The sequence below is a fragment of the Pogona vitticeps genome, chromosome 4, assembly GCF_051106095.1.
Source record: "Pogona vitticeps strain Pit_001003342236 chromosome 4, PviZW2.1, whole genome shotgun sequence".
Lineage (NCBI taxonomy): Eukaryota > Metazoa > Chordata > Lepidosauria > Squamata > Agamidae > Pogona > Pogona vitticeps.
Genome location: NC_135786.1, coordinates 68,677,145 through 68,692,734, shown reverse-complemented (window position 1 = coordinate 68,692,734; position 15,590 = coordinate 68,677,145). Strand labels below are relative to the sequence as shown.

General features: G+C 40.3%; 1 protein-coding gene across 12 annotated transcripts; it reads right to left on the bottom strand.

The window, feature by feature from the left end:
* Positions 1-272: 272 nt before the first annotated feature.
* On the bottom strand, positions 273-15,579 carry BTF3L4 (basic transcription factor 3 like 4). Of its 12 annotated transcripts, none has more exons than XM_072997617.2 (7): positions 14,674-14,806; positions 13,683-13,758; positions 11,473-11,536; positions 10,324-10,437; positions 7,444-7,645; positions 6,220-6,279; positions 273-3,161 (listed from the first exon to the last, which is right to left on the bottom strand). In XM_072997617.2, exons 3-7 carry the CDS (start codon positions 11,524-11,526, stop codon positions 3,115-3,117), a joined length of 477 nt encoding a protein of 158 aa, XP_072853718.1. In that variant the 5' UTR covers positions 11,527-11,536; positions 13,683-13,758; positions 14,674-14,806; the 3' UTR covers positions 273-3,114. The 12 variants fall into 12 exon arrangements, with proteins under 12 accessions (XP_072853718.1, XP_072853720.1, XP_078249006.1 ...); XM_072997619.2 differs by having other exon boundaries at positions 13,679-13,758; positions 14,674-14,802; XM_078392880.1 differs by having other exon boundaries at positions 11,473-11,548; positions 13,679-13,758; positions 14,674-14,787.
* Between the last annotated feature and the right edge of the window lie 11 nt (positions 15,580-15,590).

Below are 15,590 nucleotides of genomic sequence, written 5' to 3'. Positions count from 1 at the left end.
ATAACATGGTTTGTATTTCACTAAATTACTTTAATGTTTGTTTAACGTACAAGACACCACACAGTACCAGAGGTGCCCAGTAAATTCTACTTACATGAACACTTGATAGGCTTTACCATGCTTTACTCACATAGATTTGAGTGTCTGATCACTGTCCCCAAGAACTCACTACATCCCATGGAATGCTTGTTTTCATCCCTGGCATTATTGGTCCCAGACAAAATCCTAAGACAGTATTAGGCAATATCACAAGAATTTGCATGATTCACACCTTCAATTATGATCAGTTTAATGTTTTTTTATATACTATGTTAGGAAGAAAAAGTGGTCAACAGTTCTTTGTATACAGTAAAAATAATATGAAAGTTAGCTTGTTCCTTTCCCATTGTAACTAACAATATGCATTACAAATACATTAGCAACAGAAAAGTGAACAGTTGGAGTTTTGTTGGTGCGTACTATGTAATGAAACAATCAAAACCTTTCCTTTGCTGCCTTGAAGAATTTATTCATTCTGTGCCTCAGAAAACAAATCAAAAGTTGATATGTCATACATCAGGCTACGTAACCTCACTCAGCATTAGGATTTAATTCAATTCCAGGTAAGTTCTCAAGGATCAGATTCCAGTGATTGGCAGGACCCAAAGCAGCAGGATAAGATCAAAATCCCAGCATGTTTTTGCCTTCAAGATCTTACTGTCAGTACATAACAGCAGAATAATTGTCTTTTGAAACTGGGGAAAAGCTACACAAAATCTGAGAAACCAGCAAATCAGTGTCACTGCAAGAGAAACAGCCATTCAGGTTCAGTTATAGGGCATGAGATTTCACAATTGTGTTGAAGACTGTCACCAACAGGCATTAAAAGGCAGTTTCATTCATACCAATGCTCCCTCTAATTATCTGCCAGCACTGGGTGGGGGCCCCACCTCGGGAACATAGGGTTCTGGCCATGACCAGAACCAAATGGGTGGCAGTTTGCAACACTGGCTGCAGCACTGTTTGGCCATGCACCCACACAGCTTAGAGGGAACACTGATCCATACTAATCAATAAAAGCCGACTATAAAAAGGTCTCTAGATTTGCATTTGCTGTCCAAGAAATATTTCCATAATATGTATGTATTTAGAACAGAATCAGTCCTCCAAAATGTAGCATGACAAGTGTATTGCTCATTAAAGCATCACTTGCATCCTCATTTTGTTCCTGTATTAGTGCTGTTGTGAGAAGGAGATAACACACAAGAGGAAACGTTGCCTCCATTGAATTATTTTATTAAGATCCATGTACTTTATAAAATAGAACAGGAAAACCAAACCATCTATAAAATCAAGTGAGCAGTCCAGATGACAAACCACGAGAAGCTCTGCTTTTGTGGCTCAGCTTGGTGTCACGAAAATGCTAAGTCTCAAGCCATATAGTAACTTGATGTGCATGTATATGTGTATATACACACACATAAACACAGAGAAAGCTGATATGTCTGAAAAGTACGCCAAAGTAAGTTGCAAGGAAAGTTGACTTTCCTGAACTGCAGTTGCCCTTGACAAAGGTTACAATGATGCTCAAATGAAAAAAAAAAAAACATCAAGCACCTCTGAAGAATTGCTAGGAAGAGCTTCACATTGAGCAGTCAGAAGGAAAGTTCAGAAAATACTGCACTGTAGCTGTGATATAGTGCCATAGGCTCCATGTTTCACAGAACATGTATTAGAGGAAGGCCTTTAATTTTAAATGTGACTGTAACCATTATATCCACCCAGAGTAGGTAGCAATTAAAAAGGGAATGTTACCCCCAAAATGAATAATTTTAAGCCTCCTTCTGGAATGTGTTACAAACACAATACACTCAACAGCCCTTTCCTTGTTTTTAATGTACTATCCAAATTAAACTTCCAAATTCATGTCCTGAAGCACTGGCTCACACGCCCCAGGAACAAAACAATAACACTAGAATTATTTTACATTTTTAACGAATCATCCAACTGTGCACAACAATGCACTATTTCCTACTAAAAATCTGTACAAAAGGGAAAGTGCTATCCTTCTATCAAAGTGAATAATACCACTGGATAATATACCCACAAGTCAAGAAGAGTACTGCTTACCCAAGATGAAAAAGGTCAAACAACACCCAATACCTTAAAGGGTCTAACTGAAAGACAGCTAACTGTACCAAAGGGAAACCACAAAGCACCAGATTCAGCACAAGGCAGAACATAGCCTCCAATCTTTATCAGAGTCACAGATACACCAGTCTTTCCCAAGCAACCCTGAATAGCCATAGCATCTGGCTTTTGCAGAAGTCAGCTGACAGACGCAGGGTTAGCACTTGCTCACATTAAACAGACAGGATTTCACAGAACAGTGCTTTTATCCAAGGTAAGGCAGATTATTCCATAACATGTAGATGCAATTTAAGTATTAAAATGAATGAGAAGAGCTTTAAAGGAAGACAAAAGCTCTTGAATTTTATGTTGTTTTAAATGTTGCAAATACATGTTTGTTAATATCCTGTCTTTGGTACAATTTAAAATCAAAAGTAAACTGATGGGAAGCTACAGGTATACATTCTCAATGTGGGAGAGAAATACATTTGCAGACACAATAATTAACATGGAAAATTAAAACCAGATGTTGATTAGTAAGCAGTATCTGGAGTTCATGAAATGTGGACAAGACTCACTTTTTCACTATTATATGACCACTGGTTGGTTGCAATAAGAAAAGTTACTGTAACCAAGTTAAAGATTTATTTGATTTCTACTTTAACTGATGAAGGGAGCCATAACAGTTTTGTTCTTCAATTTCCTCTCAACTTTACATAAAGCCACATACATACATCCACACACATGTACACACCCCTTAATCTGCTCTGAAAATGTCATTTATATTTTTTTTCTTTTTGACTGAAAAAGTATATCCTGGGAATAAGTGCAAAATGCAAAAATCAAATGACAGGAACTGCTGAACAAGCAGCATAATTAAAATACAAAATATTTTATATTATTGAACTATTAAACGGGTAACGTTCACTGCTTCTGTAAAACTTTGGAACCACACAGCTGATTTCTTAGATCTAGTCCATGTTGACTTCCAGAACTATTAATGAATTAATTTGCTTCATTTTTTGATGCTTCATCAAAGTTTTCTACAAGATCTGCAAAAAATAAAAATAAATTATAATGCAATTTAAAGATGAGATAACATCACCATTTCCCCCCTTATCTGAAATAGCTTTAGAAAGCTACAATGCAGAGACTGTAATTCTACACAAACCTAAAACCTTTGCAGTGCTTGTAGTGCTGGAGCTCACCCATTAGTGTGACAGCACTTTCTGCATCCCTTCCCAAGCAGATCTCTGTGCCATTCAAAAATTAGTTCTAGAGCAGGGGTCCCCAACATTTTTCACCCTGCAGACTGGCTGGGGGTGGGGCACACACCCCGGTGCTCGGACGCATGTGTGAATGAGTGAATGAGCTCATGCGCACAACCGCACGCATGCAAAAATGGCCATGTGGCACTCACACAGGCACTCTCTTGTGTGCCTGCGTGAATCCGCTATGCGGGGGTGAGTGTATGTGGGAGGCAGGAGGTCTGTTTCCCCAGCCCCATCCAGCTCAGGCCACAGACCGGCACTGGGCGGCAGACTGGAGGTTGAGGATCTCTGTTCTAGAGGGTTTCCCAATAGCTTGTGTGTGTAGAGGGGACTGCATGAACCAAGAGGCAATCTCCTCTTTATCAGTTCTAGAGGATCTGCCAACTATCCCTTTGGATTCTGGCCATAATTTTTGCTTCAACATTTCATGCTATCACAAAAGGCCTTCTTTTGTCTATACAGTGGTGCCTCGCATTACGACATTAATTCGTTCCAGTGAAATCACTGTAGAACAAAAACGTTGTAAAGCGATTTAAAAAAAAACCATAGAAATGCATTAAAACCCAGTTAATGCATTCCTATGGGCTGGAAACTCACTGTCCAGCGAAGATCCTCCATAGTGCGGCCATTTTCGCTGCCTGTGCAGCAAGGAATCCATCTCAGAAAACATCGGGCGGCCATTTTGAAACCACCGATCAGCTGTTAAAAAATTATCGCTTTGCGAGAATCAGTTCCCGAAGCAGAGAACCGATCATTGCAAAGCGAAATTCTCCCATAGGGAACATCATTTTGCGATTGCAAAACATTGACGTCAAGCGGTTTCGTCATTAAACGGAGCGCCCGTCTTGCGGGGCACCACTGTATTACTGTAAACTGGATGGTTTACAATTCTACCAATTCAGCACAGAAAGAATAAACTCATTAAATCCTTCTTGTTAACTTCAAGACTTACTGTAAGTTTTTTCCTTGGGCCAGTATGTGTAGAGTCAGGCTGTAACTACACAGTCAAATACTGTGGGATTTGCTGTGGGTGTAAAATTGATGAATTCCCCCCTTTTAAAAAAACTGATCACACGGCAAAAAGACCAATTCAAATCAGTTCAGCCCTTTTTGCTCCCAACTTGATTTTTTTTCTGAACAATTGGGTTTTTAAAAAACTTTTTTTCAAGCCAGAATGAATTGAATAAACCCTCCCCCATGTGATCAGTTGCTTTATTCTCCAAATGGATGGAGAGGCATGGTGTGGGTTGTATTTTGCTGACATACTAAGCTGGGCATGATGGTTTGGACAACGGGAACACCCATCCCCATGATCTTACTCCCTAGACCAGAGGTTCCCAACCCCCAGTCCACAGCCCGGTGCCAGTCCATGGCCTAAGCCAGACCGGGCTGCCGAGACAGACCTCCCTCCACATCCCCCACATGCACTCACCCCAACACAGCCCGTTTGTGCCTGTGCACATGCTCCAGCACACCAGTGCAAGCGAGAGCAAGAGCGCTTATTTGCGCATGCACACAAGCGTGGGGGGTGCCCTGCCTTCCCCAGCCAGTCCGTGGACCAAAGAAGGTTGGGAAGCGCTGCCCTAGACAACCCAAAGTATTTTTTAAAAAACGAAACAAGTTTGGTGTACAATCACCTCTGCATGAACCAAACAAAGAGATAAAAATCAAGACAAAATACAAATAGAAACAACTCCAATGAACTACAGCAGACTACTGTATTTCTATGACATGTGTGCATGTGCTGAATATTATGGAGAACTTGCAATGTAAAACTGCAAAATATTAAAGCCCTGACCTCACCAGCAAGATTACAGCTTGGGCTTAGGTAAAACAGAGTTCTGCCTAGCAACCCGCAGCTTTACCTTGTATTTTCCCAATATTAATTTCTCAAGTGTTTACCAATGATGCATATAATACATAAAATCTCTGGACATAGTTTTGCAAAATAATTCAAATGCAGTTGCATATGACATTTCTACAAAACTAAAGGCAATGTTGATGAATATTATGTATGTGGTATAATACAAAATTTCTGAAATACAAGAGATAATGCAATGCATACGTATGAGCCCGTTAGTAGCATTTCAACTACTACTGGCAACTATACTTAAGCAGCTCTAAGTCCCTGTTTGTTCTTAAAAAGATTAGTCTAACACAGAATCTATGCTAAGTTATATATACAGTATATCAGTTTAACAGGAACTCAGAATTACACTTACTGATAGTCAATTTTTTGTATGCTCTGTGATAGTTTTCCACAATATTGCCGTAGGGATATATTTAATCAGACAACTGTGATATGGAGAGCTACAGAACACAATGACCCATGACAAAATGCAATTTCACTATGGATGCAATTTCAGGCAGTCTCCTGTTTACATCAGGGGGAGGGAACATGTGGTTTTCCAGGTGCTAATGGACAACAGATCCTGTCACCCATAGCAGCATAGTTAGTAGTGAAGGATGACAGGAGCTGAAGCAAAACAACAACTGGAAGGCCACATATTCCCTAATCCTGGTTTATGTGAACTAAATCTTAAGGTAAAGGGCAGGGAAGGGATGAAAGATGTGCCAAGATCCTACTCCATCTGATGGGTCCTCTGACTCTTTGGAAGCACAGCAGGTACATAGCATCCTGCATAAGTTTCTTCAAGTTGTGGCCAATGAAAGCTATGTGCTTCAGGAAGTAACACTAAGATTTTTTAACAAGCACCTTCTTTTAACATCTATGTTCTATCTAGAGATTGACTTCTCTAATTAAAGAGAACACTATCATACATTTAAGTCCAATAAACATTCATTAAATACTATATTATTTTTAAATTAAAAATCCTACCAGGAACATCATCATCTTCTTCATCAATATCTTCCGATTTTGGTACTTTGCTGTCCAACACTGGAAAATAAAAGTAAGGATTTATATATGGAATTAACCAATTTCTCTCAGTTCAACACAAGGATATATAATACATAAGGAAAACACCAAAGTTACAGAATAAAACAAAAGCACCATGCCACAAATAATCAAAGGTTTTGTAATGATGACTATGTAATACTGACAAATGCTTTTATACATAATAAAAACAAATGTTACAAACAACTGTTGGCAGTGTCAAAAATCTACTTCATTACTGTAACCGCTACAGAATGCAACAGTTCCACTTGCTTCAAAACCAATACTACATCCTTGAAGTACCATGTCCTCTCAACAAGTATCAAACATATAACCAGTGATGCCATACAAATCCTGTGATTTTTTTAACTCAACAGAAGAATCTAATGAATTACACTTGAGATACTTCTCTTAAAACATTTCACGTAACAGTCTGTACAAACATTTTTATTGGAAGTGTGCAGATGTACACTTTTGGACTAAAACCTCAGACTTCCCCAGGTGGAATTTTGGGAGTTGTAGTCTAAAAACATACACCTGGATACCTCTAATTTTTACTCTCTGTGCTGATACATGTATTGATGCATTACAAGTCATGGTTTGAGGAGAAGACACTAGGGGCCCCTTTCAAGTTGAATGGGAGGCCACTGATTAAATGTGCTAATAACATGCAATGCAACATGTTACATATGAGCAGATAAGGACAGGAAAGCATTATAAGACTCTTAAGGAGGCTGACTATTCTATAACAGGTAGCCACACATTGTCCAGAACTCCAGATACACTCCTAAAAATCAATTCTCTGCGACATTCTGCTTATGGTACTCCAACTAGCTCAACTATTAATTACTGCACACAAAGCCATTTTCAGAACAAGGTACTCATGAAATCCTTATAAAATCTGGGCAGTGAGGAAGCAGTAAAACATATTTTAAAACATGCCTAGGATTACACTGCCAGTTGCACTGGCTGTCCAGAACACCATTTAAGGGAGGTTAATTTTAAGAAACTAGGTTGGCAACCATGAAAAATTACACCAGAAAGATTGGTGAGCAAGAAACATCTATTTAGTATAAGGAAAGCTAATACGTAATGTAACTAGAAAATGTGTATTAACAATAAATAAAATTCACAGTTCTCAAGATTTTCAGGAAGTTATACACCTACCTTGCCTTGGGAACTGTTCAGCTAGCTTTCTGAGACTTGTTAAACTGTCAGCTCCCAACTGGCTTAAGATGCCAGGTAGCATTTCCGTGATTGGTTTGGCTTCAGCGTGCCCAGTAATTGCAAATGTGTTTGCAGATAGTGAAGCCTGGACCTTGGGATTGTTGAAATGAATAACCGTCCCATCATCTTTTATCATATTCACCTGTTTAAACACAGCTCTGTTAATAGCCAAATACCTTAATCACTGTACTAGAAAGAACATTACCAAACAACGAATACAACTACCAACGTTTAAAAAATTCTGTAACAGTAAAAATCCCATGCAAAAAATAAGGAAGTACTGAAGTACATGTTGGCTTCTGACCTTTCAGTATTCCTCCATGAAACAACTTTAATTTGACTTTAGGCTTAGAATGGTAAGTCATCTTGGTAGATAACCTATGAGGTAGATGGAAGAGGCCATCCTGTTGTATTTCCCAGCACTTTCTGATACTATCAGTCATGGTATCCATCTGGGCTCTCTCTGAAGGTACCATTTTACAAAGCTGTGATTTTTCGCAGAAGGCCCAGCTCAGAAGTTGATGAGTGACACTGGACTCTTGTTCTACAACTTTGCTATTGGCCTGTGGGAGGTTTGCTACCTGGTTATATTTAAATTCAATTATCCAAAAACCCCTCAATTTTATGAATGTGGGATCTAGTGCTTCTGTATCCATGATTCAAAATGCCAGAAAATGGCGTGATATTGCTGCATAATATTGTGCCCACATTGCTAGCAAGAAAAAAGATGCCAAGATTTACATAGTAAAGGGCAGCCTGGATGTTGCCAACACCAAAGGCAGCAGTCAAGATGCTCTACAGGATGTCCTCTTGTGCTCACTTCCATTTATAGAGACATCAAACAAGGGAAAATCCTGGACGCTCACTCTTTTTTTCATCAGTTAACCTATTCTCATTCAAACACAAAGCAATTATCAGTTTTTTTTTTAACAAGTGTAAACGCAAGAGCAGACTGCCTATTACAACTATGTCATATCTGGTGCCAATCTGAAATCCAGTTTAAAAGTTTTGTATTTTTTTGGTCTGGGCTGCCCCATTTTTAGAACTGCCTTTATAGAATGCTGATTTGCTCTACCAACACAAGATCATTTCTGTATTCTCATGCAGCAGTGCAGGGAAGGGGTGAGTAAGGAGCATGGAATATTGGTTAGAATGGGTCTGATTGGCTGGAAGAAACTAGGGAAGTTGAGGGTTGGCGAGATATTTTGATCAGTCTGATATAGAGAGATTTGACAGAGGGTGGTTGGGAATTTGAGGGGAAAAGAGGTGATAGAGTGAAGAATTATCCTGAATGAATTTAAAGCCTATGAGCAAACAGCAAATTTTGAACATTGGTATTTTAATAAAATCCTATTAATTTAATCTAAATGGTGTGGAGCACAGTATCTGGAGGTTGTGTATGTGAAAGACATTATAAGGGTCTGAAAGAAGGAAGCAATAAGTATGTGTATGGGCAATGAAAGGTTGGTGACAGCAAAAGAGGAAGAGAGGAAATGTGAATTTTAAAGAAAACACACGTATTCCTGTGGTTATTTAATGAGGTAAGGTAAAGGTAAAAGTTCCCCTTGACATTTAGTCCAGTTGTGTTCTGACTCTAGGGCGCAGTGCTCATCCCCGTTTCTAAGCCATAGAGCCAGCATTTGTCTGAAGAGTTTCTGTGGTCATGTGGCCAGTGCGACTAGACACAGAATGCTGTTACCTTCCCACCGAGGTGGTACCTATTTATCTACGTGCATTTACATGCTTTCGAACTGCTAGGTTGGCAGGAGCTGGGACAAGCGACGGGAGCTCACTCCATCATGTGGATTCAATCTTACGACTGCTGGTCTTCTGACCCTGTAGCACAGAGGCTTCTGCGGTTTAACCCACAGCACCACCACATCTCTTATTTAAAGAGACCATTGCCTAAATAAACAAGTGACAAGATAAAGGGAGCCTTGACATCAGTATATGAGATAGTGGTAGGACAGGGGCTCTCAGGTTTGTTCTTTCCCCAAAAATATATGTAAGACTGCAGAGAGAGGAAGCTTGGTGTGTTGTGGTTCAGTATCACCAATATGTAGATAGATATTTGCACTTCTCCTTTCCATCTAAATCTGAAGAATCTATGTCAGTTCTAAAGAGCTTTCTGGGGCTATTAATGGACTGGATAAGGATGAATAAGCTGAAGTTTATGCCAGACAGATAGATGTGTTCCTGGTCATTGAAAAAAAACAAACAACCCGAGTCGAGTCCAAGTCAAGTCACTCGTACGACTTGTCCAACTTGACAGCGAATCCCACTACTTGAGTCCACATCCCTACAGAGCATATTGTCACAGTTCCGGAAATGTTCCAAAACATCTAATGCATGACCACATCACTGTTTGGTGCAAAAAGATCTAACTAGATGCTTTCAGGACAGATTCAGCAGGATGTCTATGTACCATTCCTAGATGTTCTATTTGCCCATGACCAAGGTATTTATTCTGTCATGCAAACTAATCCTTGAATGGATGTTCGGATTGCTTAAGAAAGTCAGTACCATCCAGTAAAAAGGTTATGATACCCATATCCCAAAATATTCAAAAGGTTTCATACACGAAACCCAAAGTCATGGCATTAAACTTTAGCACAGAATTTCTACCTTATACACACTTAAAATTCAGCCAGTTTGCTCAAGTTGGTATTATGGGACTTGTAGCTCAGAATACCTGAGGGAAAGGTCCAAGATCATTTGGACATCCTTCTTCTGAAAAATTTCCATGATTTCTGGGATTAGAAGTTTAGCCAAAGAAGAAAGCATTCAGATACGACAGAAAAAACACTGATACCAATATACCTCTTCAATGCCAGCAATATTATTTACAGCCAATTTTTTGAGTGAACTCTGAAGTTTTTTGTCATCAGCGGTTGCTGTTCTGTGCACTACCTTCTTCTTTCTGCGAGCTGTACCCTGAGAAAGACAGTAAAAATAAACATGAATTGTTCCTAAATAAAGAAAAATGTATCAAACTTATGTATCAAAATACATTTTTAAAAAACCTCTGCCACCTTTAACACATACACTAACTGGTACATTCCAGAATGAGGATTTGTAGTCAAGAGTCTACTTGATTAGATACAGTGGTGCCTCGCATAACGAGCACCCCGTTTAACGATGAATCCACATAGTGATGCAGATTTTGCGATCGCAAAAGTGATCGCATTGCAATGTTTAAATAGGCAAAACACCGCATTGCGATGATCGGTAAGCGTTTAATGCGTTCCTATGGGATTCTTATTTCCGTATAGTGACGTTTCCGGATAGCGAAGATTTATCCGGAACGGATTATCGTCACTATGTGGGGCACCATTGTACTTTCCTAAGTATGCAACTCAGGGAAAAATAAAGTAAAGCATTTCAAGTTCATGCTGGCATAACAGGAAGGCAAACTTCATTCTGTGGAGGAAATTCTACAAGGCAAAAAAGGAGGGAAGTTGCAATTGTAGGGTTTGCCCCAGCTGCAGGGGCAAAATCAGTTTCTGCTTCTCTTCCTTTAAGCACGAAGCAACCAATCCCCTTTCCACCCAATAAGCTTTTAAAGAAACTGTCAAATGCTCAGACACCATAAAATATACTGATTAGGTCACTTTAACATTTGTGAGGAAATCTGTTCTACTTATTGCAGGAAAGTTTGACATAAGGAAATTCAATAACAGAACAACCCCCCTTTTTCCCCTAAAAGGATGAGACTGGAGCAGCAACTGGGGAGGGAGGAGTTGAGGGGGAGTTCAGAGGATAAAGAATGGATAGCGGCTGCAGGACGCCCAGGCTTGAGCTACAATTGCTACAAGTGCACATATACATCAGAAAGAGCAGCAAAATGAGCAAAACAGAAATGCTTAGCATCCTGGAATTTGGAAAATACACATATTTATGTTCCATGTGTTGCTGACTACGTATATTTATGCATGAAAAGCCTGATATTCCCATATTTACTGTTCATACCTTTCCGCCTATTCGGACCTGAGCCTGAAGTTTAGCCAGCTTTTCTTGATTCATCTTGTTTTATCTGAAAAATCAACTGATTTAGGTTTACAACATATTCAGATATCACTGTTTAAAATAATTCAGTATCATTCAAGATAGCAGGTTATGTATTTACATATAATATTAATTACTAAGGCATATCTCTCACTATGCTTAAGCCCAGCTTCTGGCAATTGATGGTATGTACATGTGTGCTGAAATTATATTTCCTCTCTCTGTTCCCAACTTTTGGTTGTCATCTCCTCCACCCAAATGCCATGCCCTTCCTGGTGCTGCAAATTGGTTTTGCCTCCATACAACTATCCTAACAGCAGCATTTTATTTCCCTAAATAAACGAGCAGCAGCTATTCATGCACACAAGGATGGGAAGGCATTAAATTTACACCAGTGGACAGTAAACTGTACCTGGAGCAAAAAAATAATGGGTGTTCCCTCTCAACTATGTCTCAAGCTGAAACCTGTTTACTGTGTTGCACAGTAACAGAACTAAATAAAAAAGTCTACATCTGCACAGGAAACTGCCTTATAGCAGATCAAAATATTGGTCCACTTAGCCCAGAACTCTGACTGACAGCAGCCCTCAGGGTTTTTATAGGCCTACCTGAACATTCCTGGTGTTTCCTAATGGTGTCCTATCCACATACTAATCAAGTCTGATCTTATTTAGCTTCCTTAATCAGTTGAGATTGGTGCTATGTAGTGCGATGGAGTATGCTGCAGGCAGACCCACATCTTTAATTGGATGGTTGAAGCAAAATAAATAATATTTCTTTATCATGTTAGAATAGGACAGAAAATTGGAAGTTTGCATGATAAAGAGGAACTGGATGGAAGGAGTTACACTAAAGATAGTTACATCTGCAGCTGTCCCTTTACTACCACACTCAACAACAATATTTTAAAGTTCTTAACAACAATGTGCTGCAGAACAAGCTGAGAGACAGCATTTGGCCCAAGAGAACCTAGAGACTTTAAAGCTGAGGAATTTGAACACTGAAGTCTTATTCTGCCATACTAGCTGACTACAGGTGGATTCTAAGCATATTTATAATGTGTCCAAGTTAATAAGCACAGGCACACAACCCTAGAAACATAAAGCCCCAATCCTAAACAAATGTACATATAAGTAAAAAAAATCAGTAAACACATTTTCTTTCAAACTGCAAAAAAGTTCATGCATTTATTTTTTCCCAATACATGATTTGGGAAGCCAACAACTGCAGTTAAAAATAAGAAAATACATTCAACCAGCCTTTATTACTTTACACATCATACAAGAGTTAAGTTCTCTTTGTACGAACATGTTAGCTAAACAATCAACTTGTCTTACTACTTAAGGGATTTATAGAAATACTTCCTTAAAATTACTTTTGTACTAAGTTCCATTACAAATCTGAGTTTGCTTAGGAAATGGACAGATCAATTCAGGTGACAGAGATACAATCAGTCAAATAAACTAGTACTATGATTGGACAGCTCAGTGGTTTGGGTATTTTACTGCAGAGCCAGAGGTTGGGTGTTCAATCCCTCACTGCTTTCTGAGAGTACAGCCAGCCTGTGTGGCCTTGGCTAAGCTGCACAGTCCTGAAAGGCACCCCAGAACAAGGGAATGGTAAACCACTTCTGAGTCTTTTCTACCTGGGAAACCCTGAAAAGGTCACCATAAGTCAGCATTGGCTTGATAGCACATGCTTAATTTTGAGCTGCAATTTATTTGCATTTGGGAAGAGAGATGGAATCTTTTTCTACTCCTGGCCCTCAAAAAAGGCATTCTATACAACGTAGCACATGAACAGCAAAAGTAAAGCTAATTTGTGACTCTTTGTTCTCCAAGGCTTGACATTAACCATGTGTCCAAGTTACAATGGAATTAACCAGATGTAATCATCAGCCTACATTTTTTGCAGGTGGAATCTTTTTAAATTGAAAAAGACAGCTGTCTGGACATTTGGCAAGGAAACAAAACAAGCCCTAAAACAGCAAAGGATCAGTTGAAAAAACAGAAAGTTGTTTTCAAAACATGAAAGCAGACAACCAAATCCCTTTATCGATGCCCTGAGAGACAGAAATGTCAACATGTGATGCATTCAACCTTAAGAACAAAAGAAATTCAGACCTGAGAAAGACAAAGGGAAAATAGATTTCATTTCACCCTTGGCATACCTACAGATGAGTGTTTTAAGAAGAACCTTAATGGTCATAAGTGAGACACAAACCCAGTTGGTCAGGATGATGAAACGACCCTATTATTTGGGATGACAGAAAAGTCTACCAGGTGATACAAAAATGTTAATCAAATAGTAGTGGCACAAAGGATTTACTATAATTTCAAAGGCCCTTAATCATGTACACAAATATGGTAATAGATTCAAAATACATAAATGTAGAGCACTAGCTATAGTCTGCGCAAAGTGAAAAACTATCTAAATATGCAGATCTTCACACAAAGGAAACAATGTTCTGAAGGCATGAGGAGGAAATACTCAGCTCCCCAGAATTAAAAAAACACAACAAACCCTGGAAGAAACCCATCTAGATAAACATGGCCACTGAAACCTACAAAACAGAGAGAAGGCTCCATGTCACTATCCCCTAAAGATGGGGGGGAGGGAGATTTCCCTAAGGGAAACAGTAAGGAACCCCAGGTATAAGGGCGCTGTAGGGAAGTTTCCCCCCAAATATAAGGAGAACTCTCCCCCCCCTTGTTTATTTCTATGGAGGAAGAGAGAGGAGGTGCGACAGCGGGGAACGATCCCTTGAGAAAGACTTGGATTCCCCCCCGCCGCCTGCTTCAGAAACGAGAGATCGGAATGGAAACACAGGACCCTCCATCAGCCCCGGGGCTACTGAGGAAAAACAGCTCTACCCAGGGGAGCCACACGAGGCCACGCGAACAAAGGAGAAGCAGGGGGCGGCGAGAAGAGGCCCAAGGTTTTAAACACACAAGCGACCCGTACCAGCGCTAAACGGGGCTTCTCGTGGGGCAAGCGAGTTGCCAGGCCTACTTTTCCTCCCCCCCCCCTTGCTCCTCAGCCCACCTGCAGCCCCTCCCACCGTCCACAGGCACGGGAGAGGGGGATCGCAAATCCGACCTGAGGGGTCATGAGGGGCTCAAGGGCAACGGGGGGGGGGGAGGGTGTCAAGCAGGAAGTTTTCACCTCAGTCCGACGAACCTTCCGAAGACAACACGCGGCAAGAGCAAAATGGCGGATAGGTGTGGGGGGGGGAGAAAGAGGGGCCCAGAGCAAGGATGCCTCTGACCACGGGACCGTGGCCCCGCCCCTCTCATCCGATTGGAAGAAAACATGGACTCTTCTGCATAAACGCGGGCGGAGGCCTTCCCTCCCCCCTCGCTCTTTCCCTTTTTCCGACGAGGCCGTAACAATACAGTACCGTAGCCTCGGTGTGGAAAGAGAGCGCGTCCAAAGCAATGGCATGCTGGGAGTTGTAGTTCTCCTTAAGAATGCTGAATTGGCACGGTACTTCTCTTAGACGCCGCAAGCTGTTCACCCACCAAGTTGGGATGGTTATTTCCTCCCATTTACGCTTTGTATAGCGTGGGAACAGCAATACTGAAATGTAACTGGGGTCTCTTTCAAATACAAATTCCCCACGTCTTCTCCCGTTTGCATTCCGTCTCTAATGCTGCAATACTATTTAGCCACTTCCTGGTAATTAAACCCCAGGGAACATGGTCAGATTTCCTTAAGCAGTAGCGCAGGGAGTAACATCCCCTGGACGACTGCTTTAAGTAGAATGATGCTGAAACGGAGCTGGTCTCATTCGTGTTGCATTGGATTTGCAATCTGAGTAGCTTTATAGATCTCGCTATGCGGAAGTTATATTCCTTCATAAGCCATAGGACTAGACACAGTTCACCTTTCAAAAGCTACCCTTTAAGTAACATTTTCCTTCTAGTATAAATAAAAAGGCTTTAGAAATACCTGTACACCTAAATTTCCAGCAAGGAACCAAGACACTTGAAATAACTTCTAGGTAGCATAAAAATGGGATTCCCCCTTCTCTCACTCTTTTTTTTTTATTTACCCCGGACTCAAATATATGAAGCACCTCC